The 23,272-nt window shown below is 38.6% G+C and overlaps 1 protein-coding gene across 1 annotated transcript in view; it reads left to right on the forward strand.

Annotated features, from left to right (window-relative positions):
* The window catches only part of mtnr1bb (melatonin receptor 1Bb), a 36,564-nt gene extending 16,657 nt beyond the window's left edge, over positions 1-19,907 (forward strand). The window contains exons 2-4 of the mRNA XM_020639883.3: positions 11,994-12,112; positions 12,627-12,971; positions 13,869-19,907. Of these exons, the coding sequence (XP_020495539.1) occupies positions 11,994-12,112; positions 12,627-12,971; positions 13,869-14,306 (902 nt within the window). The 3' untranslated portion in view covers positions 14,307-19,907. The remainder of the gene's footprint in view (positions 1-11,993; positions 12,113-12,626; positions 12,972-13,868) is intronic.
* Positions 19,908-23,272: the final 3,365 nt, after the last annotated feature.

Raw genomic sequence — 23,272 nt, forward strand, 5'->3', positions numbered from 1 at the left:
TGTAGTGGAGCATGACAGACAGATCTGCATTATATCTGCTCCTTTCCACTTTAAATAATGTGTATCTTCCCTTCACTGGGCTGCATGTAAACTCTCAAGAACATCTCACTGCTTATGGTATGACCCTCCCCACAATCAGTCCGGGAATATTTCGTCCTGATAAATTAAATACAGTCTCTTACTGAAAAAATACAGACACCATATATCCCGTATAAAGAGCAGGAAAGAGGGGGAGTGAGAGCAATTTAAGTATTCTTGTACAGTACACTTGCTAAGTTGAGCTAAGGCAGAGTCAGACAAGACGGGTCCCCCATGTGATGTAATATGATGCAATGTTAAATAAATGCATAACTTATGTCTTGTTAAACACATTAAATCAAGTCTTGTCCTTGTCAAGCAGCATTTCTGACAGGTTCTAGTTTTAATCCTGTAAAAAATGTATCATGCAAGTTTGATGTCTCCACTATATGTGTTACATATAGAGAGTCTAGACAGATTTAGTCAGCAACGTGGCTCGTTGATGACGTGATGGAAATGCAGAGCAAGGATTCCATTATATTTATTGCAAGTCGACTAGTTCACCCAGAGGTGTACCCCTGAGACTGACGGACAGGTTTCCTTTTCCAAAATTTATTTGGCACGACTTTTAATTTCTGTTTTCATTTTTAATGCCATTTGTTTGGATCCTTTCTTTTGTTACATGAAATGAGTTGTCCTTTTACTAGGCGGATTTCTCTAAATTTGTGTTTTCTTTGACAGATCATCACAAATTTTGGCAGCGAGAAATTTGAGAGATTTTTCACATGAGCTCTGCTGGCTCACAGCACATTCACAGTACGTGACAAAAGGCATCACATGCGCTATGTAGCACATTCAGGAACACTGAACAGTTAACATTTCTGACTGAACAAACGTGTGAAATCATATATAACTAACTAACTTTGACCTAAAACCTCCTCTTACGTATCCCTGTGAACAGCTCTGATACGGAAACATCAAACTACAAAACATAATAAAAATAAAATAAATAAAGAAGCTTGAGTCTAATATTGTTGTGCTCATAAGCCGTTCAGCATCGTGGAGCTTTACATGGAACTAAAAATACATAAAAAACTGTAATAGTCTCTGCAGGTTTTGGGTTTCTTTATTTAATCAAACCACCAGCTGTAAATCTTCCACTCATCCCTACGACAAGGTTTTTTCCTCACATCACAACACTGTATTGTAATTCTACAAATGTCCATGTTGACTTTCCCTTGAAACACGGAGCTTTGGCAGGCCAAAAACAAAACCAGAGCTCAAGCATGTGCCAGAACACCAAACATCTGTACTTGCAGAACTAATTACTGTTCACAAAGGCCAAACACTTTTGGAAACAAATAAACCTCTCCTATCATTGTGCTTTGAAAAAAGAACTTCTTTGCTGCCCTCAAAGCAGTTCATCCTTACTGCAGAACAAAAAAAGACCTACAATGATTGATAAAGGTTCATGAACTTTTTTTTCTGCTGCATGTGTACATGCTTTCTTAGCTTTTAATGCTTTTAACGCTCCTGATGGTGTTTGTGTTTTACTTAGTATTAAGAGTAGAATCCAGAAATGTTTCCATAAGCAAACGATTCTGATTTGCAGTCTATTACAGTTTATAATTCATGTGTTTATTGAGGATATTCTCACCACAAAGATTATTATTGACTTATCACTTTTATAGCATAGCAAAACACCCAAGGCAATATGAGCCTGTGTGGATCACTTGCATCATGTTTATTTTTTTACATGGCATAATAATTGAGCTCAATATTTGTTATTTAAAAATAAGTTCTTTGGTCATCTGCCTTTTTCCGCATCCATTTTGTGCACACATATTTGACAAAACATCCAAATTGATTGTGGTCCAAAATAAATGACTCGTCATTGCCAATAAAAAAAAAGGTTTCTTCTCCCATCCCACACATAACAGATAACATTCTCAATAATGAAATGTACATTCGGGTAAAAAAAATGTTGGCACATTTCCTTGCGTTTTCCATGTGTTTGCAGTTGAGTAAAAATGCACACATTGATGAACACACTTCTGCATTAACTGGGTCAATGTGTTTAGCATAAACTGAAATAGGAATAGGAAAGATAAACACTATCACGAGCAACACATACTGATGCACATACCAACCAGCAAATGAAAAGTCTTTGATAAAATGCTGTCAAAACGCTCATTATCTCTTCCTGTGATAGCATAAAGAGCAGGACATGACCTGTGCCCTATTTAGTCCATGGAGCTATTTATTGTGATAAAGCATGCATGATATTGTCTTTGTGCAGGGGCTCAACAGATTTTTTATTTGCATATTCAGATGTGTGGATAATTCCCCAAAAAACCTTCATATTTTAACATGTTTTTTCAGCAGGGTTACACTGAATGTGCTGTCAAACAAAGGAAACATTCATAGACTTATATAAGCATAAATTACAGTAGATATTGGTGTTGCTGATACAGCTGCAGAATTGTTGAGAAAGCCTGTGATAAAGGAGCAATGATGCCTATAACTTCACTGTCAACATTCATTTCATTCATGGCTTCAATAGAGGAGGGACTCCGCACTTTTTTCTTTGTGGATGACTGAACATGATTTAAGTTGTTCTCCAGCCTTATAGAGGCGAGCTACTCTATTGTTTTGGCTTAAAATAAGGTTATGAAGCATCCCAGCACCGAGAGCTCTGTTTGTATTTTTGTGGTGAGTGGGTTGCGTCAGCCTTGAAAGTGGGCTTGCCGGTATAAATGAAGAGTTATGTGATGGTAAATGTAATGGATTTTTTGTTCCCCCAAACAAAAATGCAACATGACTGCACTAAAACTTCAATAAAAGTAAAAAATCTGCAACTTCTGAAAATAAACTTTGACTAAAAAGGAAAAAAAAACGTTTGCATTCCTGTAGTGTGCAAATGTATTTGGAGGATATTGTATATCTATTTTTATGTTTATAACCCATTTTGTTGTGTTGCACTGGAGTTTGTTGAGCTGAGTTTGTTACAATGACGTTACCTACTTTACATTCATATAATTTGTAAATGAAGCACCATATTTGTTGTTAATATATACAAGATATAATACGGTATGTCCCAATAGAATTCGACACAATTTGACAGAAGGATACGATACATTACTGTATATGGTACAATACAACACAATACAATATGCTTACGCATGGTGAGATACGATACACTACAATACAATCCTGTACGGTGCGATACAACGCATTACAATATGATCAAGTATGGTGAGATACGATAGGATTCAATAGGATATGATAGAATATGATACCATACCCTACCACACTTTACCATACCATACCGTACCATACCAAAGGATGCAATAGGATAGGGTAGGGTTGGACACGATATGATACAATACAGTATGAGACGATACAGTACGACAGGGTACGATACGGTATAAATTAGATGCAGTGCAATATGGTACAACATGATAAGATATTACAGGATAGAGTGTGAAAGAACATGTACATAGTGGTTTTCACTGTAAACACTAAGTGTTAGTGACGCCTAAAATGAGGTGAGAGTCCCAGTGAGACTGCTTTCAGAGCAGCAGTTGTTATTTACTGAAACATTCAGCAACAAGCTCCTACACACTTTCGTCAATGTTTTTTTAAAAATCTGCAGCTTTGTTCAGGAGTGATTTAACACGAGCCTATATACTTGTTGACCTAAAGCAATTGAATTGCTGCAGTAATGTAGCCGTAGTGTGCACATGATGCTGGGAAAATCAGGTGTTCAATAGATTAAAAACTTTCAGCTAGAGGAGGTCTGTGAATTTGCTTTTGAGCTTGGTGTTAATTCACTTTTTAAAGTTAAAAGCATTTACTGAGACTGTTGGATTCAGAAAAAATAGCAGCATTGGCCATTTGTTTAAATGCTTGACATCAGTGTTTACATTTTCAACAAGCTGCCACTTGTGTTCAAGCTAACAGCTCATGTACTTCAGCGTGCTCCTCATTCATTTGAAAAGACCGTCAATGCAGCATAAAGCAGAGTCATCCTGTGAAATATCAGAGCCCATCTCTACTTTAGCTTGATAACAAAAGTAAGGACACATTTCACAGTTTATTTGATAATCAACGGGACATTAGAGTATTAAACACCCTGGTGCAGTGTTTTGGTGACTAACAAAATTTTTCAGTTCATGAATATGTCACACAAACTAGTCTTTCTGGATCTGATCTCAGCTTTTCACCATTACACACAAAGCACTACGCCAGCAAAGCAGCCCCCTGTGTTGCTTTAGGCTTGCTTAAGGCAAGAGAGGTTCTCCAGTGCTGCCAAATGTGAAAAGCGTGAGGCCGATTGGCTGTATTATGTGTTCTGTTTGACTCAATGTTTTTGCATCCCTGTTTCTTACCAACAGTCAGCCTTCATGAGTACTGTAGATGCAGCCCTTATTTACATGTAGACATCATTATCATGCCATCAGTATTGGTATACAAGATGACCCTACTTATAAGTACACCAAGTAAAAGTATATAGTACCTGAGGGATACTCTTAAATGCGTACTTCTTGAAGTGGAAACACTAAAAACAAGGCAAAGTTTAAGTTGAGTCGTATGCAGTCCACATTTAAGCCTTAAACTCTTTTTGATCAAAGGTTCTTCACTCTAAGAGAATCTGCAGCTATTACGTTGTTGTTGTTGTTTTTTTTAACCGATTTGCTGTCCATTCCAAATAAGCATGAACCCGTTTGATGTATTTTAGCCAGCTAGAGTTGAGCACTTTGTTCCAGGTATATTAAGATAAGGTAAACTTCACTTTTCTATGAATGAATTTCTGCACCTCTCTAATAAAATAGTCACCTTAGGGATGTTTATACCAATCAACTCTTAACAAGATGAGTTTCTCCTCCTCAGCACATCAAACTGAATTCACTGCTTGTTCGGACAAACTGTGCGTCAAGAAAAATATGTTGGAATTGTTTTTTCCAAAAGGAATGCTCGAGTCATTTTTTATAGCGATTTCAAAATATATTTTTGTTTCTTCAACGGCTATCAATGAAGTTAAAGCTTTTAATAGGTACCTTTGGCTACTATCTTAAGCCGCTGCCTGCTGATGGTTCCTAATGCAGCATTAATGATGATCTTCGTTTTCTAGAAATGAAAAAATAAAAATCTGACACTTAAAAACAGATTTGGATGAACTTGAGGCAGTATTTTTTCCCTCCTGCTGCAGAAGTCGTAAGCTTATGAGAGTGTAAAGTTTAACTTTCTGCACAGTAGCTGCCTGAGGTGACTGCTGCTATTCAGTTACAGCGAAGAGTACATTCAACAAACTCTGTAAGGACGGACTCAAACTTTGCTAGTATTTCTTTTCTTCTGTGAAATCCGTTTAATAAAAAGTCAAGAGAGAGGCACGGTGAACCTTTCAGGTCATTTCTTCACAGTGTAGAGCGGCCTGGTCATGCACCTCGCAGTCTCTGTGTGCTTTTATCTACTTTCTTCTTTGAGAAACACACCCAACCTCCCAGAACAAGGCAGGAAAGAGCAAATGTTGTGAAAGCATTATTATTTGGGAGGAAAGATGGAGGGCTGCTGGGTCATACCTCTCAAAACTTACATTCCTTGGTTGAGAAGTTTGAAGGGCAGCTTAGTAGAGAAACAAAGTAAAGAAGAGGCAGTGATGGAAGTGGTAAAGATGTTTGCCTCCTCCCCCCCCCCCCGTGGGGTCAGCTGGGCCAGACTGAGGCTTACATGTATGATGGCAGGTCTGTGGAGAGGTTTGAGAGCGCTGCTGGCATACAGAGGAAGAGGGATTGATGTACAGTATAGTGATAATGACAAGATGTTTTATTGCCTTGTCTGTAAACTGTTAGAAAATGTGTTACTCTTTTATCCGTATTGTTCTGTCATCCACTTTTTTCCGCTGCTAACAATCCCACCTTCTGCTGACCTATAACTTCCTTTTATTTGTCACTATTTTCCTAATTGTCTTTTTCTTGTGGACAGCTTTGTTCGTTCATCTCTGCAGACTGAGTCATCTTTTTGTCTTTTTTGTTCTTCTTTTTTTTTACGAGATTGAAACAATGACCAGAGGTGACAGCTTCATTATAACATAAAAGGGCTGTTAATTGTGCGGATCATGTCTCTTGGAAATTGTATTATTTACCCTCCTTGGATTGCCTCCTCAATTATAATGTAGCCTGTCCGCATGAAATTGCAGCAGTTATCATTACCGAACACTTTTTTTTCCCCCTCTCCACATCACTTCTTTCTGGATTTGGTCCCCATCCCATGTCATCATTCCCTCACCATCTTTTTTTTTTTTTTTTTGCCCCCCAGTTCCTTGCAAAACAAATTTAAATGCAAACAAGGCAAATCTGCCTGGCATGTCCTCCCACTGAAAAGACATTAAAGAAGAAAAAAGCAGAAGGGAAATCATTGCAGTATCTTCCCCTAAGGAAGTGCTCACAGACATGGTGGGGAAATGCATGGAATAATTATTAAGTTCTAATGGGGTTTATTACAGTCATCACTCAAACAGTCCTCTGACAGAGAAGATTGCCTTTCAGTCAACATCTCATGTGCATTATCGTACAGGTGAGTAGCTATGTGAAGAGCTGCTCAAACTTTATTCCAGGGAATATCCAAGTTAGCATTCAGGGGATATAATTACTGCAGCGCTCAAATCTATTTCTTCACTATGCAGGTTTATTTATTTCCCATTTGATTGAAGCAGCCACACAGACTGCTGCTGCAAATAAACTCAGTGCTTCAGACTTTGTCTACATTATATCCAGAAATACAAAAAGATTCAAGGTTGAACATTTATATGTTCACTAAATTCTACCCTGTTACCAGGAGCTTCTGGGTAATGACGTTTCATTGTAATGAAGCAACAGCTACCACTGATGTAAACCCTGAGACAAAGAATACCACATTTGAGAGTAGTCTCATCTCCTGTGTGCATAATTATCAAATGTGATGATCATCATCCTCATCACCATAATCCATGGCTTAGTGAGCAGATGGTTGGAAAAACACAGGTGTGTGAGCAGGCATCCATGTGTGCTCCCCACATGTGAAGCACTTGTTTGCTGCTTTGTCAAATGCACACTGTGTTCATTCAGAATGATGGCAGAGATAGTTAATCAGGCCAGGTACCTTGCCCTCTGTTTCTGTCTCTCTCTCTCTCTCTCTCTCATACACAAACACACTCTTCCTGGGTCTATGCCAGGACCTGTGCATATGCGGCAACAGCTGTTTCTCCGGACCTCATACATTAACAGGACTGCACAATCAGAGTGCCATCAGCAGCTGTACTATCTACATGAAGGGATTTCTCTTCTCATGTCTGTTATAATTGCAACCATCTGCTTTGTATTTTTTAGCTTCTTAACATTCCTGATGCATGTCCTTAAGTAGTGTAATAAATAAAAATAATATCCCTCTTTTATTTCTTCCTGGCCTTTTAAACACTCCGGTACAACATCTCGTTAAATTCACTCAACAAAACTAACATCATGTACCTGACTTTCCTGCTCTTTACTTTCCATTAACTCTGATATAAAATGATTTACCACAGACATTAAACTAACACTAAATTTGACAAAAATACCTGGAATTAGATGTAGTACAAAATTATGCCTTAGCGAGAGGCTCGTGACAGCTGCAGAGCATGCAGGAGTTTATGCAAGGCTTGTTATTGCTCATGCAGTGTGATGATGACATGGAAGTACAGCGGGTCATTTAAAAGGTCAAACATTTAACAGTTTGGTTTAGACGCAGGGGGCTTGCAAAAAGACAACGTGGATCTGACAGCTGTGTGATAAGCGTCCAAAAGCTTTAGAAAATTGGAAGCAGACCCATCACACCAACTGTTCAAAGTCCTCCTCTCCAGTAGGGGATACAGAGCTCAAGTACATCAAAAAGCGGACAAAAAAATTGTTTCTGTTCTCAGGCAGTTATGGTGAACATTTAAAGGTCACATAATTATTATACTCTTTTTCAAGAAGTTTCAATAAGTCTCTGAGCTCCTACATGTCTGTGAAGTTTCTTGCCATAAATCCACTCTGAGCCTGTATTTAACATGTCTATAAGCCCCTCTATTTCAGCTCTGTTCAGAACAGGCTGTTTCTGTGTCTGTAGCTTTAAATGCAAATGAGCTGTGTTCGACCACACCCCTCTCTGGAAGGGCTTGGTAGGCTCGACCTTTCTCGCACCATGCCCTATTGTTTACAGTGAGAATGCAGACTCAGAGGACAAGACAATAACCTATCTGTGGGAGTGTCACCCACCTGGGGGAGGGGTTACTGCCCTTTGTGATGTAATGAAGGTAAAATCTCCAAACGGCCTGTTTGAGCACACATTTTTACTAAAAATTGGAGCAGTGGCTGGTGGTGCAGTGGTTAGTGCGCGCGCCCCATGAATGGAGGCTACAGTCCTCAAAGCAGGAGACCTAGGTTCAAATCCCACCTGTGGCTCCTTTCCTGAATTTCATTCCCCACTCTCTCTATCTCCCTGATTTCCAACTTTATCCACTGTCCTGTCTCTCCATTAAAGGCACACAAAGCCCAGAAATAAATCTCTAATAAAAAATAAAAAATTGGAGCAGGTAAAAATGGAGACGATGGAATTTTTTCATAATTTGGGGAGTTTGTAGACAAACTAGGGACACATATTAATTTTAGAAAAACATGGTGAAGTGTATATAGCATAATATAAAGACCTTTAACTCAGTCACAGAGTGTCAGGAACAATTCATGTGCAATAACCGAGAGACACAAACACCGCATATGCTTGTAAAAAATGTTCTTGACAATCATGGTAATTTGAAAGCACATTATTTCATACTGTTAAATTAAATATTTCCCCCTCTTAAATGCATAATCATTATATTATTTATTTCAGCACCTCAATCCACATTTCATGACTTTTAGTGCAGACTATTTTCTATGTAAGAGGTGACTAATACATCTGTATAAATTAACTGTAATTTGAAAAATAATATCTACATAAATATCTTTTCTGCAAATTATTTTAAGGAAAAATTGCTTCCACGTTTCAGCTATGAAAGCAGGAGAATAACTCCTGAAAGTCCATCCCAAAGAAGCTGTCTCATTTCCAGAAAATAATCTCATACATTTATTTTAACAGTGTTGACCTTAGGAAAGAAACTGTAATTGCATTATAGTTGATTATTTCCTGTGGATTGCAGTTATAAAGTACACTTTAAGTGTTTTATTAAGTTTAACTGTGCAATTAAAACTTAATAACATAAAAACCATAATTTGAATAATCTAATTTGCCTGGCAAGACCTTGATTACCAAGTGCAGTTGTTTGAGAAGAAATGTAATGGTAAATGATGATGAAAGCAATGGTTCTTGAAAAGGCCTACAATGATTGCTCAGATCTATGTTCTTCCTACTATATGTGGGCATGATTATAATGTCAAAAGAATTTAAAAAAAAACGAATGCAAAAAAAACGGGTTATGTAAAATCTTGAACGTAAAATTAAGAATGAAAGATGTCATGAACATAAACATTCCCTCTGCGTTGTTTGGTGTGCAGGGAAGATAAAGTTACATGTATCTGTACATCTGTCTGTATGTGGAACTACAGTCTTGAAAAGAGAAAATAAATCCTGCACACTACTCTTGCTCAGCATAACCATTTATTAGAAAAAGCAACAACCTTAATGTCCCTCTGGACTTTTGTCAAGTGTGCTATGTCTGCACTGTTTAAGATTGCTTCACTATAAAGAATGCTTTCCTAGAGATGCATGCCAAGGTTTGTGTGTACGTTTTTATCCATGCTTTAAGAAGAAATAACTATGTATTTGCTCTACTCTTTATCCTTGTAATGACATTTTTTTTAGCTACAGAACAACAACCTCTGTTTCATTGTGAAGTATTTTAGGCTCCCTGAGGCCTCAGCAAAACTTAGCTAAAAGGAAATTCTTCCTGACCCAGTTGAAACATTTGCTTACTGCCCAAACACATCAGACACCCCAGTGCTTCCCCAGTGCTCCCAGTACAATGTTCCTCTCTTAAAAGCTGTTTGCTCCCTAAGTCAATCAAAGGAAAGCACACCTTTGTTGTAAAGAATGAGGTAATTACAAAAACTGAAAGGATACTGAGGTCAATGAGCTGCAGTTTATAAACAATACTTTTAATTGGCTTTAATCAACAATAAAAGTTGCATTTTAGGCACGCTTGTCAGACTTAAAGTCCCAGAACGCCCCCTTCTAAGTTGCTGGTATGCAAGCAAGACATAGACAGACTAAAAAAAGCACTGCCCAACCATTAGCAGGACAGCCAAACAAAGCGAAGCGACGCAGTACGAGCTGGCATCAATTTAATGTTACTTTATATGCTGATAGCAAACGTCTCCGATGGAAGTTGTAAACATGGACATGTGTTTCCACAAAGGGAAGGTGTGGACCTTGTGTATCGTATGGGGCCTAGCGAGCCCATGGGTCCACCTGGCTCTGCTGGTGCACATTGAACTTTCTGCATGACCAAAGCAGTGGGATTGTACAAAACCTGGCAAGTGGCCCTAATCCCATAGAGAAATGCCTGCCCTGTGAACATGACACACAGCAGGCCTCCCTGTGCCCTAACCCACCACTGAGGTCTTGACTCCTCCAGTATGTCTGGTTCATCGTGAGGATTAAGGGAACCGAGTTGTTTGTGCATTGAAGATAAAAAGAACATGTCCTACAAATGACCTACAAGGTGTAATGGCCTCAAGACCTGTTCTCTGCCCAGATTTCTTCTTGAACTACTTTAACAAAAGGATCTTGTTTCAAGCTAACAAGAACAGAGAACTGGCAGAATCCTCAAATAAAGCTCTTTAAGGCATGTTTGGCCTTCACTTTTCTTAACAGAATCTTAAAAATAGTTTATCAATCAATCAAACTTTATTTGTATAGCACTTTTCATCCAACAAATGTATCACAAAGTGCTTTACATCAACATAAATCAAACAGCAACAACATGACTCCCTCCCCCACCCCTATCCCACAATCCAAAAACTAAGGTAAAATAACGAGATAAGAACAGGTACTGAGGAAACGCTATTATTTATTCTAAATGAGGAAACACAGGAGGTTCAAAATGTAATAAAACTAGATGAAATGAGATGTCGTGTGTTTCTACTCACTGACCCTTAAAAAAATTCTACATCTGATCAACAATATGTGATAGCAACATTAACACCATTAAAAGCTATGAACGTGAAGGAGATTCTGTATAAGCAGAAGCATGTGAGAAGATTGAGAAATGTCAGGTTGCTCTGCCACTAGCACCTAGCTGTGGGCACAGGCAAGAAAACTTTGTAATTTCAGTCGTCCCTGACGACAATCTTGCAAAAAACTTGAAATGCTGAGATAGACTCTTAGAAAATTGCATGGTCCAGTATTTGCCCAATTAGAGCAACTCTCAGTATGAAACAGGTCAATACAAACTGCTTTTCTTCTGATAGCTTTGACTCACTTTGGGTTATTGTCAAAATAAAAGAGTGATTCAATCACAGAATGTTCACAAATCCATTTTAAGGTTGGAATATTAAAGCCTTCTGCAAAAGGGTCATGCAGTTGGCTACAAAGGTAGTAACAACGATAAAGGTGAGTATTGTTGAGAAACTGTTTAAAATCTATGCTGCCCTTTAGAGCATGTAAACCAGAATGTAAATGCAGATGTTTAATTTTCACAACATGAACCTTCTTCAAATGTTATATCATCAAAAGTGGATAAATTCTCCCACTCTCTACTATTAGAAGGGCATACTTATCCAAACGAGCACATACAGGCAAATTCATTGTTCCAAGATGAAAGATGAGAGGCTAAACCATTAGAGCCACATTAAGGGGTGAATCCGGTGATAATGAAACCATGTGATAATGGTGTGCCGGCCTTGATAAAACATGTGCCCCATCAAACAGCAAGTTATTATAAATGTGTTGAAGAGACTGTCTCTTTGTTTCTGTCTCTGCAGGAAATGTGTTTGTGGTGAGTTTGGCGTTCGCTGACCTTGTGGTAGCCTTTTACCCCTACCCTTTGGTTCTCTATGCTCTCTTTCATGATGGATGGGCACTGGGAAACACACAATGCATGGTAAGACCTCTTCAGTTTTAAACTTCAGATTAATAGATACAGCGGCCAACAAGGGCAAATCTGTGCAATGGCGCAGAAGATTTTCATAAAAAGAAACAGCATGCAAATAGCAAAGTAATACTAACAAAAATAAACTGGTCAGTAGAAAATATTTGTCAATAAAATAGACCAGTAAATCTTGAGTTTTCTCAGGACTGGAGCACTTCCATTTTGATGACTGGAAATGCAGCAATTTCCTGTTACAACTGTTTTTCAGAATGCATTATTTAAGTATTTGCAATGTGTCTTTATTTAAATGCATGTGTTGCAGCTCCTTGCAATAATTGTTGTTGTTGGGATCTTCTTTCTGATGTTGTATTTGTTTTGAACTAGTTCTATTCTGAATATGCAGCTCATTTCTGATGGTGAAAATCTTTTTCAGAGGTTTTGCCCTTGTTGGCCATTTAATACCAGAAAACTCTCCATACACATTCTACAATGTCATTACACACTTTCTTTCCTTTCTCCTGTTCAGGTCAGTGGTTTCCTCATGGGGCTGAGCGTCATCGGCTCCATTTTCAACATCACTGGAATTGCAGTGAACAGATACTGCTACATCTGTCACTCATTCTCCTACAGTCGGCTGTACAGCTATCGTAACACTCTGCTGTTTGTTGCCTTAATATGGGTGCTCACAATAGTGGCAATTATCCCCAATTTCTTCGTCGGATCCCTGCGCTACGACCCGCGGGTCTACTCCTGTACCTTTGCCCAGAATGTCAGCAGTTCGTACACGGTGGCTGTAGTGGTGGTCCACTTCCTAGTTCCTATTGCCGTGGTTACCTTCTGTTATCTACGCATCTGGGTGCTTGTGATTCAGGTCAGTCTTCTGCTTTCTTCATGTGGTTATTTGTTTAGAGAAACACCGTAAGAAGTAATGGGGGGACTTTTGGAAAACAATATTAAGATCCAAGTCACCTAAAGGTCTGTAATGTAAAACAAAATGTGTTAAATACAAGTGAAGAATTACCTAAATATATGTTTTAGTTCTGGAGTGATTAAAAACAATTCTGCCACATAAGTCAAATTAATTACGAGTAGAAACTGTAAAATAAAGGTCACTCCAAGGAGTCCTCATGATATTCTCTGCAGAAATACTGTGAGCACATTTTGAGTGAAATAACTTCTGCTGAAAGGCAGTTCAATAGAAATGACAAGTTTGGCTCTACTTTCTTTTATTTGTGTGTTTGTTGAACCAGCTCAGACATTGGTTTTGGCATTTTAAAGAAATCTTAAAGTAATTTGTTGATGTCATTGTAAGATGCTTTGCCAAGTTTTTTATGTTTACCTTGAACTATAAATACTTTTCTAGATTAAGTCATTTTCTGAATGACAGAATACACTGACAGTAAACATCCTGTCATGATAAAAAAAATACGTTTTTTCCACGTCACATTTAGGTTAAGCATTTTATTCTTTAATAACAAGTAGGTGTCAATTTAAAAACTACCTCTGAACATTGTACAGATGAGAAAATTCAGTGCGTCTGATTTCAGCAGAGATATCATGCATGACAGGCATATAGATGGACAGCATCCCCGGAGTGTTTGAATGTGTGGATGTGTGTGTGGATGTCGCTGTAGGCTATGTGTGGGTTTCTGTTTATTTTGTGTAGGTGTTTAAGATGCAGAGGCAGGGTGAAACATTTGCCTTCTGGCTATTATTACCTTTAAGTTATCTTGTGTTCTCTTATGAACTCTGTCTTCTTCATGTCCAGGTGCGACGTAAGGTAAAGACAGAAGAGAGCCCTCGCCTCAGACCGAGTGACCTGCGTAATTTCATTACCATGTTTGTTGTCTTCGTGTTGTTCGCCATCTGCTGGGCTCCACTAAACCTGATCGGCTTGGCGGTGGCCATAGATCCAACACGTGTAGCTCCCCTCATCCCCGAGTGGCTTTTTGTTGTCAGCTACTTCATGGCCTACTTCAATAGCTGTCTGAACGCCATCATCTATGGCCTTCTCAACAGGAATTTTAGGAACGAGTACAAACGCATCGTCACCTCCGTCTGGGTGACGCGGCTCTTTGTGACAGAGACTTCGCGAGCCGCTACAGACGGCAGAAGCATGAAGAGCAAGCAATCACCACCCCCGCCGCTCAACAACAACGAGTCACTGAGAGATCGCATCAACAAAGAACAAAATCTAGACTCCTAAGTCTGTGAAATGGTTATTACTGTTTTTATGAGACATTCAGACAAGTGGGCAGCTAAAGGAGTATCAAGCAAAAGAGATAAAACTGTAACACATGGCTGGGTTTTCTAATGGATGACATGGTGCGAATTGTTAACATCGAAGAACTTTTTTTAATATAATGGAAAACTGTTTAAAGTTATGTAATAAATACCTATGAGTTGCAAGTTTATTGTTTTTTGCTAAAGTGCTTTGCTTAAGTGTTTAATAAGGAGTTTCCTCTGTGTTGTAAGCATTAACAGAGCCAACGTTTTAGCGATGCTGTGTCCTCAGGAGCCATGCATTGCAGTTTTATTTTGCTCTTACGCTATAAACAACCTGAATGGTACATTCTTAATTCAAGGGGTGAAAAATGCTTTTGTAGACTCCCAGACATATCTCACAACACAAGGTAACCACTGTTAAACACTCACCTCTCTTTAGTAACTATGTAAGCCTCAAAAAGTTAAACCTGCCTCGACTCGACTGAAGAAGAGAAAAGGTAGAAAAGGAGATAAGGTCGATCTGTCTGTTGTGTAAAATACCAGTCTGATGAGATTTTACAAGACGGTGATGTAAGATGGTCTGAACTGACATGTTTACGGAGTGGCAGGATTAGCCACCAGGTCTGACACTCTTGCACTGCAAACAAAAACTTAGTAATGAACTTAGTATCTTTAACCAGGAATTAAAGTAATTGAACTTAGTAAGATTTTTTTTTAAATACGTTTTTGCTTTTTTTAAATCCCAAAACAAATAATTCATGTGATGTAGCAGGTGGAGGACACCAACATTTCTGCTATTGCTGCTGTATCTATCGTTCTGCACAAATCCTCGACTACTCAGCTGCTGTGGTGCATCATCATGTAATGCTATTGCAACTTCACATAAGGAGAGCACAACTCCATACACTCATGTAGACTAGTAGACCAACCTGCAATGACATTAGCTGTTCAGCTTCTCATAGCATAGCAACAGTGCGGCTGCGTGGATGATTCTTTAAGCACACTTACATTTTGCTAGGCAATTTGGAAAAAAAGAAAGAAAAACAAAAAGCAGCAACTGTCACAATCCAAGACATCCGATATCAGTTATATCTGAAAATCATATTCATTTATAATTGAGACAATCCCTAATGCTTTGAACATGCATATTTTAAACAGGTGTCTAACAGATTTAGTGTTACTTGTGCTGCCTCACAAAAACAAAAGGAATACAAAGTTGAAGATATTTTCTCAGCTTCTATGTCAGACAACCAATGACCCTTAAAAAAAAGACAGAGGATAGACACATGTATAGCAGGCAATACAGAATATGAACAGGTTCCTCTGCCTGTTACATCATATGCAGTATGTGGTGCTCTTACACAGTGCCGGTGTCAGTACCAGATGTGCTCGGGTGGTCAGATGTGCTCGGGGTCCTTCGCCTGCGTTTGCATGATGATGTCGCACATTGTGATTGGCTGTACGTCAGAGAGTCGGAGAGAGAGATCAATGTCGACTTATGAAAGATGAAGAACTCAAACACAGCGTCAAAGCTGCCTTAAATGTCGCACGGTTGATGAGAATCCCTCTCTGATCATATTTACATGCCATTGTTCAATGTTTGTAAAGACGCCGCCGACTGGTAACAGACAGTAAACATCGTGTAACATGTTTCACTTGTTTAACATCAAATGTACACTTTGTGCGCTAACTTCTTGTTGTGTCCAAAACACATGACAGTTTTGACTGCTCTTGTATTTCTTAAAAAAAATCTACATAAAGTCATAGAATTCATCACCTATTCTCAGTCAGAAGACCTACAGAAACTACATCTGTAAACTCTCCGACAAACAGCCAATCACAATGTGCTACATCATCAATCAGCCAATCATATTGTGTAACGTCACTATAGCAGACGAAGGACCCCGAGCAGATGTGACCACCTGAGCAGGTCTGGTACCTACACCGGTTCTTACTTGTAACTTTATATTTCTTACTTTATCTTTTCCTTTCATGGGTTGTTTTCTAATTAATGAACTGTATTTGCTAGGGATGTACTGATGCTTTGACTGTGGCAAAATGAACAAAAACAAAAAGAACACAATGTAGGAAGCATTAGGAGTTTTCATGTCACTTGTGGGGTGTTTAATTTGGTAGAAGAGTGACATTCATTGCCTCTTGAATTACGTTTAAAAGAGATGGAGATTGTCGAAAAAAAGATACAGTTCATATCTGTATTCCCATCTCAGGGTGCCTAGCAAACAATTCATCGCATTACTCAATTTGTCTGAAGCATTTGCAGATAATTGGCTGCCATGTAAGGAAGTCTGAAGACGGCTCAAAGGGATATTTTGTAAATTAATGTCAGTGTGGTTTTTAACTGTGGTATATTGTTATTGGAGGTGTATTCAAAATGTGCTTTTTTTCATTATGAATGAAGCTTCAAAACCCCAAATTAAAAGTTTAATGTTGGGAAATGCTTAAACTCTTCTTCCATTAACTCAACAGAAGTTGCAATGTGCATCTAAAGCAGCTCGCTGAATTGGCCTGTACATTGCATTTCTGCAAACACATTAGTCTTTCAGAGCGGGGTGATGGACACAGCCTTTAAATTGCACATATAGAAAAATACATGAATGGAAAATCAAGATGCTCGTAATAGTTATTTATTTATTTTTTTACATTTAAATGTGTTTATCTGGATATGTGTGTTTTCTTATACAGGGTTAAAAGTGTAAAGCCATAGATCAAGAATGGTTTGGATGGAAAGCTCAAAGTCTTACGATGAGAATTTGTAAGAAAACAAAAGCTTTTTTTGGGAGAGGACGTTAGAAATCAGGGGTAACTAACATTTTTGATTCAGATACATTTAGGGAGAGCTGGGGCTGTTCTGACAACAGGTGTCGGAAAGTCATTCAATCCTTGGGGAAACTGTCAGTGCTGTCCAGGTTTAACATATTTTTAAGAAAGGGAGAGCTTAGTAACAAAAAGAGTGACGTTGTAAGGGTAGAAACTATAGCTCAAACATCTGTGTTCAAGACGCACTTGCAGGACAATAAAATACTTTTTCAAACCAAAGAAACAAGCACAGCTGAAGGTAGCTGGGTGTTCAAACTCTTTTTTCAAGTTACTGCTGGAAAAAATCTTCAAAACACCTTGGGTCCTTTAATACTTTTTATTTTCTCATTTAAAAGTACTGCCTTACGGTTAACTCAATAGTGTCAAATTTTGACAACATGGTATGTGCCATACTTTCTCTTAAGACAAGAACCCATTCCACAAAGTGGGTTTGCCTCCATACTGCTTCTTTTCATGTATTTAGGACATTCAGTGTCAAATAGAAGTGCACATGTCGGCTGAAGGGAGGAGACTCAATAGCCAAAACAAAAGAACAAGTATTACCTTGCTCACCATTGTGTTTTACTTCCTTTGTACCCCACTGCAAACTTTTGTAACTTTGTTCATTTATGTTCCCTATGCTTGCTGTATGCACCCTTCACTTTGGGCCTGTTCTCCATGCAAACAAGTCAGACAGCTAGTGTGTCACCTTAAAAGGTTAGAGTTACTGTTTTTCAACCTGCACGTGATTTGAATGCTGTTTCCTGATGTATGCAAGACATTCTTAAAGGCTTGGGTTTTCCACTTTGCTGCAACATCTTACTGGGCTTAGACACAGTTTCTAAATGGTTATCTGGAATAAAAATGGAAGTCGCAAATGATTACCCATTTGTTATGACAGATTTGTTTTGAATATTCTAGCCTTTACAAGATGCTGAATTTAATCATGCCTGCTAGAAAATGTTGAAGAGAGATTTCTTTTTATTATCAGACATATGAATACTTATTGGGGAATTTTCTTTTCTATACCTAAGGCTGAACATCATTTAAGTTCTGGGTGAAAAAATGGCAGTGAGCCCAATTTTTACTGTGATTAATCCTGAAGTGTAAATTGGCTATGCAACATATATACTAAAGAGATAAATACAAATCTGCTTTAAAAATAAAACATACCAGGTTATCACAATACTTTTCATTAGAAGATTGAAAAGATAAAGTTTCTGTGGGCCTCTAATCCCTTTGTGTGCTGTATTCTTTGAGGAGACATGCCCTTGAAACTCAGCATGATGCTGTTGGAGTGCTTTTGCAAACTCCCCAGCATCCCCGCACAATACCCATGCAGGGCTGACACTTTTGTACAAGAGGCATTCCCCACTATTTCTTAGTTTCTGAGCTTTTTTTTTTCTTTCTGCTATGTGATCTCTGTTATGGAGAAAAACCAGCATGAGCCAAGCAGCCACTTTGCATTTTAAAGGCTACAGTAAACATGCTTGCTACGATTCGACAGAGGCAGTTTCTGATTCCAGACCATTGCTCACAAAATATCCTCAAATCATTGCAACTTCATTAAGTTAAAGTGTATTCAATTTGATAAAAAAAAATTAAAAAAAATGGCATTCTAATTAAGACTCTTGTTAATCAAGGCCATAGTTTGATTTGAAATACAACGTGGCCTTTTGATCAGTATTACAGTCTGCTCTGCAGGAACCTGGCAGCCTCGGGAGCAGCATTCAAATATTGTCTGTGGCACAGCAGAGACATGCCTGCGTGGCACAATGCAGACTACCCACTTGCTTTTCTTTGAAGTTTTTTATTATAGGCTGAGTGATTATATTATATTCAGGTGGACATAATCACTATTGACCATTGTTTTTACATGTGTGTCATTCATGTGTTATGTAACCGCATGGCAGCATTAACTCGAAGCTAAAGAAGAAACGGATGCACCACTAATCAAATTATATGCGGTGTACCTTCACTGAGATGAAAATAAAATGATAAGCCCCGGGAGCATAATTGAATGCATTTACAGTGTGTTGTTATAGGAAACGCGGTGACAAACCACAGAAAACAAGAGGTTGTTTTTATGCACCATCTGCAGTGTTTACAGAAAATAAACTAATCTACCCAGTCAAAACGGTGACTATGGAAATATTAAAATGTTTGCAAAGCACAAATCCTTTTTGCCTGATAAATATTTACACTCTGTGGCCTCTAAATTGGCTGCAGCTCATTAGAAGAAGGTCACGTCTCTGTCTGCTGACAGCCTGGGTTCTTTGAATTAAATCATAGGGTGGAAGTGAGAATTTCTGTTATTGCTGTAATGTTTATTATTATTGTTTTTTGGTGTACACTCCCCAGGTTTAACAAGAATTAGGAAGATCATTTTGGAATAAAAGCGAGGTTGGATATTGGCAGGAGAAGTTCCATTTGGGGTATTAAGCCAGTTGATTTCTTGTGTCTTGATAAATGTCTTCTTTTATGGAGCTTCTGTGAATGTGCATGCTTGTCTCATGTTTTAATGACTTGTGTTCATTAACAAGAATTCAGTGCAAGCTGCGATGCCCTGCGGACGGTAACACGAGGAACATGAACCAAAGGGAAAACTGTGGAATGTAATGGAATTTGAAATTTCAAACCCCTCAAAAAAGGCTTAGTGGTGACGCTGAGTCTCCTCATAATGAACTGTGTATAAAGACATTCTCATTATGTGTACAGTTCTACTGAAACACGATGTGATGGGAAATAAAATGGATATATCATACTTTGTGATATTTGCTTGTTAATGCATTTGTGGAACCACGCGGCGCACTTCAGAGATGAATCCTTGTATCTTTCTTCTCAGTATTTCATGAATCAACCTTTGAAAGGTTTCTTAACAGCCCAAATCCACTGTTAGAAACACGTTTCTCATTGTTGCTCGGGATGACATTTTGAGTGTGTAGACTGAAAGTTTCTTGTAGAGAAGGCTCAGAATTAGACTGAATAGGGGCTAGAGAGCTTTTCCAGCACGGTGCACAATTTGAAGTCTCTCTTTCTGATCTCTTATCTCTTTAAACAGGTAGGAGAAATGGATGAATAGTTTGAATGGAAAGCATTTCGCTGCATGCAGTTTAGGGGTCAAATGAGGCTGTGAATGGGTAAAGCAGCTTGTGAAGTTACGGAGTGTTTATGATCACATTAGACATGCCCGCTGCACTTACATCTTTAATTTTATTTTCAAATGTTGTACTCTTGTTTATCCATGGAACTTCAATTAAATTTACTTTTTTTTTAATTAAGGCCTCAGCCCTTTCATCTGTAAATGAAAATCCAATTACAAGCCAATGATAGTGTTTTAAGCAGCCCCTTTGCATGCCCATGACGCCTCAAATTAATTTATAGTTCTTCAATAAACATCATTCCTTTCCCTCTGCTCTACAGTTTGTGTGTGTGTGTGGGTGTGTGTGTGTGCATGTGTGTGTGTGTGTGTGTGTGTGTGTGTGTGTGTGTGTGTGTGTGTGTGTGTGTGTGTGTGTGTGTGTGTGTGTGTGTGTGTGTGTGTGTGTGAGAGAGGCAGAGAGTTGCCAGAAAGAAGAAGGCATTCAGAAAAAAGTATAAGCAGATGACATTTTAGAACAGCAGGGCATAGACAAGTGGCTGGAGGAGATCCAGCACTGGAGGCTGAGGATTATGATTAACAAAAGGGGATGTGGTTAAGAGAAAATATTGCTTGCACAAGATGAATAATTGCAGCAGGGTGATATCCAGATGGTGGTCTTAATACATCCCCCTGTCATCAAACTTGAGGCACACTGTTCGAGGATGTAAAGAACAATCGGCCTTCAAAAGGGAGTGCACTCATTAAGTTAACCAGAATTTAATACTTCCATTAATTTAATTTCTGACTGATTGCATGCCAACAAAATGTGGCCTCATACATCAAATCTGTGTCTTTGATGATACAAAGCAGCCTCTCCACCCACCCACGAGAAGGTCAGCTCACATCTTAATTACATGATTAACAAGGTTTCCTTGTACAAAAACTCGGTTTCACTTTACATTACGGCCTTACTTCACCTTGCATACTTGAATTAAATATCAAACTCTCATAACGCACTGGCGTTTAAAAAAAATGCAATATCTGTTGGAAAGTGGGCCTCCATTTGGGCGTCAATGTCACGAGTTCAAATGATCAAAAAAAAAAGTATATTTGTGTTGTGACGAGTTACACATCAAGGTTAAACTGACTGGTTGGGTTTGCCTTTAATTATTATGATTGACATTTTATGTGTAAAGGGAGACTTTAATTGCACCTAATGCATGGATTAACAAGGATTATCCATACGCTCGATTAACCGTTAATCCACGAGTTAATTACACCTAGAAGCAATATTATGCCTATTCATTTCTCTGAGATTAGAGGGCACTCTTGGATGAAATTACACAGCTTTACCTCAAGTATCACTCAAATTAGATGGTAAATAGTGGAGCGATTGTTATTATTAAGAAGCTTGCTTTGGAATATATCTGTGTTGGATACAGCAGCTGTTGTGTAAAATAGTGAAGAGAAGCTCCAGTACTTACATTTAGTAAACGTGCTTTAAACACGTGTGGCCTCTTTGACACAACGACCCCTTCACATTTTAAACACAGATAACATGCCACACATGTCCCCACTGAGCAGAGCTTTTAGAGAGGAATGGGATCCACTGACTCATGCTATTTTGTATTTTTTGACACGTTCATTTATAAATTGATACTTGTCGATTAGCTCGTTCAGACTGTTTTCTTTTTTTTTTGGATTTTTCATATGTAGTTTAAACAGCACAGGAGATTCAAACACACAACTCCACGCTTTGAATTCCTGCAACATCTCAGCAAAGCATATTCTAACAGTTTCCCAATCTTAAGTCTGGCATAGTTGACATCTTCAGGGAAATAAACAACAACCAGTCTTGCCTTGTTTAAACAAAGAATAGGGGCAGTCATTTCTTCAAAAAAAACAAAGAAGTTGACTGTAATTATGGTTTGTTTGTGTCGAGAAAAGGTCATCTCTTTTAAACTGCATTTGAACTCCACAGTCAACTTCTTTGTTTTTTTTGAAGAAATGACTGCTCTTTCACAGACAACTTTCTCCTGGTACTGTTGGAATACTTTCCAAGAGCTAGACTTGAATCACAAGCACGGCAGAAAAAAAACACACACAAAAAAAAAAACATGTCTGAAGCTATTGACTCTGAACTGCCTTATCCATATTACAGCCTTTGTTCCTGTGCCAGCAAGTCCCTCTTCTGCAAATCAGCCACATCATCGCTCGACTTCAAACACTTTCAATCACTGTACTTTGCAGCTGGAAGAAGTGGGCTGACTAGCTGCTTCAGGAGTCAGCATCATCATTCTCTCTGCTGACGACCGAGCGGAGCCTGAAGACAGACAGTATAGCTGCTAAAACCTCCAAAGAGTTGTCTTATTGCTGTCATGACAACAGACGCTGCAGACAATAGACGACAGACACTAGGCTTTCTGTCGAACTAAATCAATATCGCTGGAAAGTAAACTGGAACTGTAAAGCAAACAACCTGTCAAGCTCCTTGGCTTTTGCTGAGTGTTAAGGGATGAAGAATAGGTTTATCTATTTTTCTTTTTGTTTATGCGCTGTCTTTTTGGTTTATTGCAGCATAGAACACAAAGTCGGTGCCGTCATCTGCGCAACAGTGCCATATTTAAACCATGATACTGATGGACAAGGGTCTTTGTCACTGTTTCCGTGAATCGAACTGGAGAGTAGCATAAAATTCTGCAAAATTGTTCTGTCCTCAAGTTGCGTTCGGAAATACATCTCAGTCTTGGATCCCATCTGCTATCATGTCATGATGACAAATGCCTCTGGAAGCATCGGCCAACTTGTCGAGCCACGTGTCGCAGGCGGTTAGCAACAAACGACTTCCAGCCAAGACTTCCTTTTCTGTGTACTGCAGTGTTTACACACCAATAAGCAACATAAGAGGCGATGGTGTGTTCAGATAGAGCGGGGAGTGAAATACGCCCCCTCCAGACATGTCTGCAAAGGAATCATCATTTGTTGATTGTTCCTCCTTTTCTGGCGAGTCTAAATTTAACTGTAAATACTAAGTTATACAGAGGCTT

This window comes from Labrus bergylta, chromosome 14 (genome assembly GCF_963930695.1).
Source record: "Labrus bergylta chromosome 14, fLabBer1.1, whole genome shotgun sequence".
In the NCBI taxonomy this organism is placed as follows: Eukaryota; Metazoa; Chordata; class Actinopteri; order Labriformes; family Labridae; genus Labrus; species Labrus bergylta.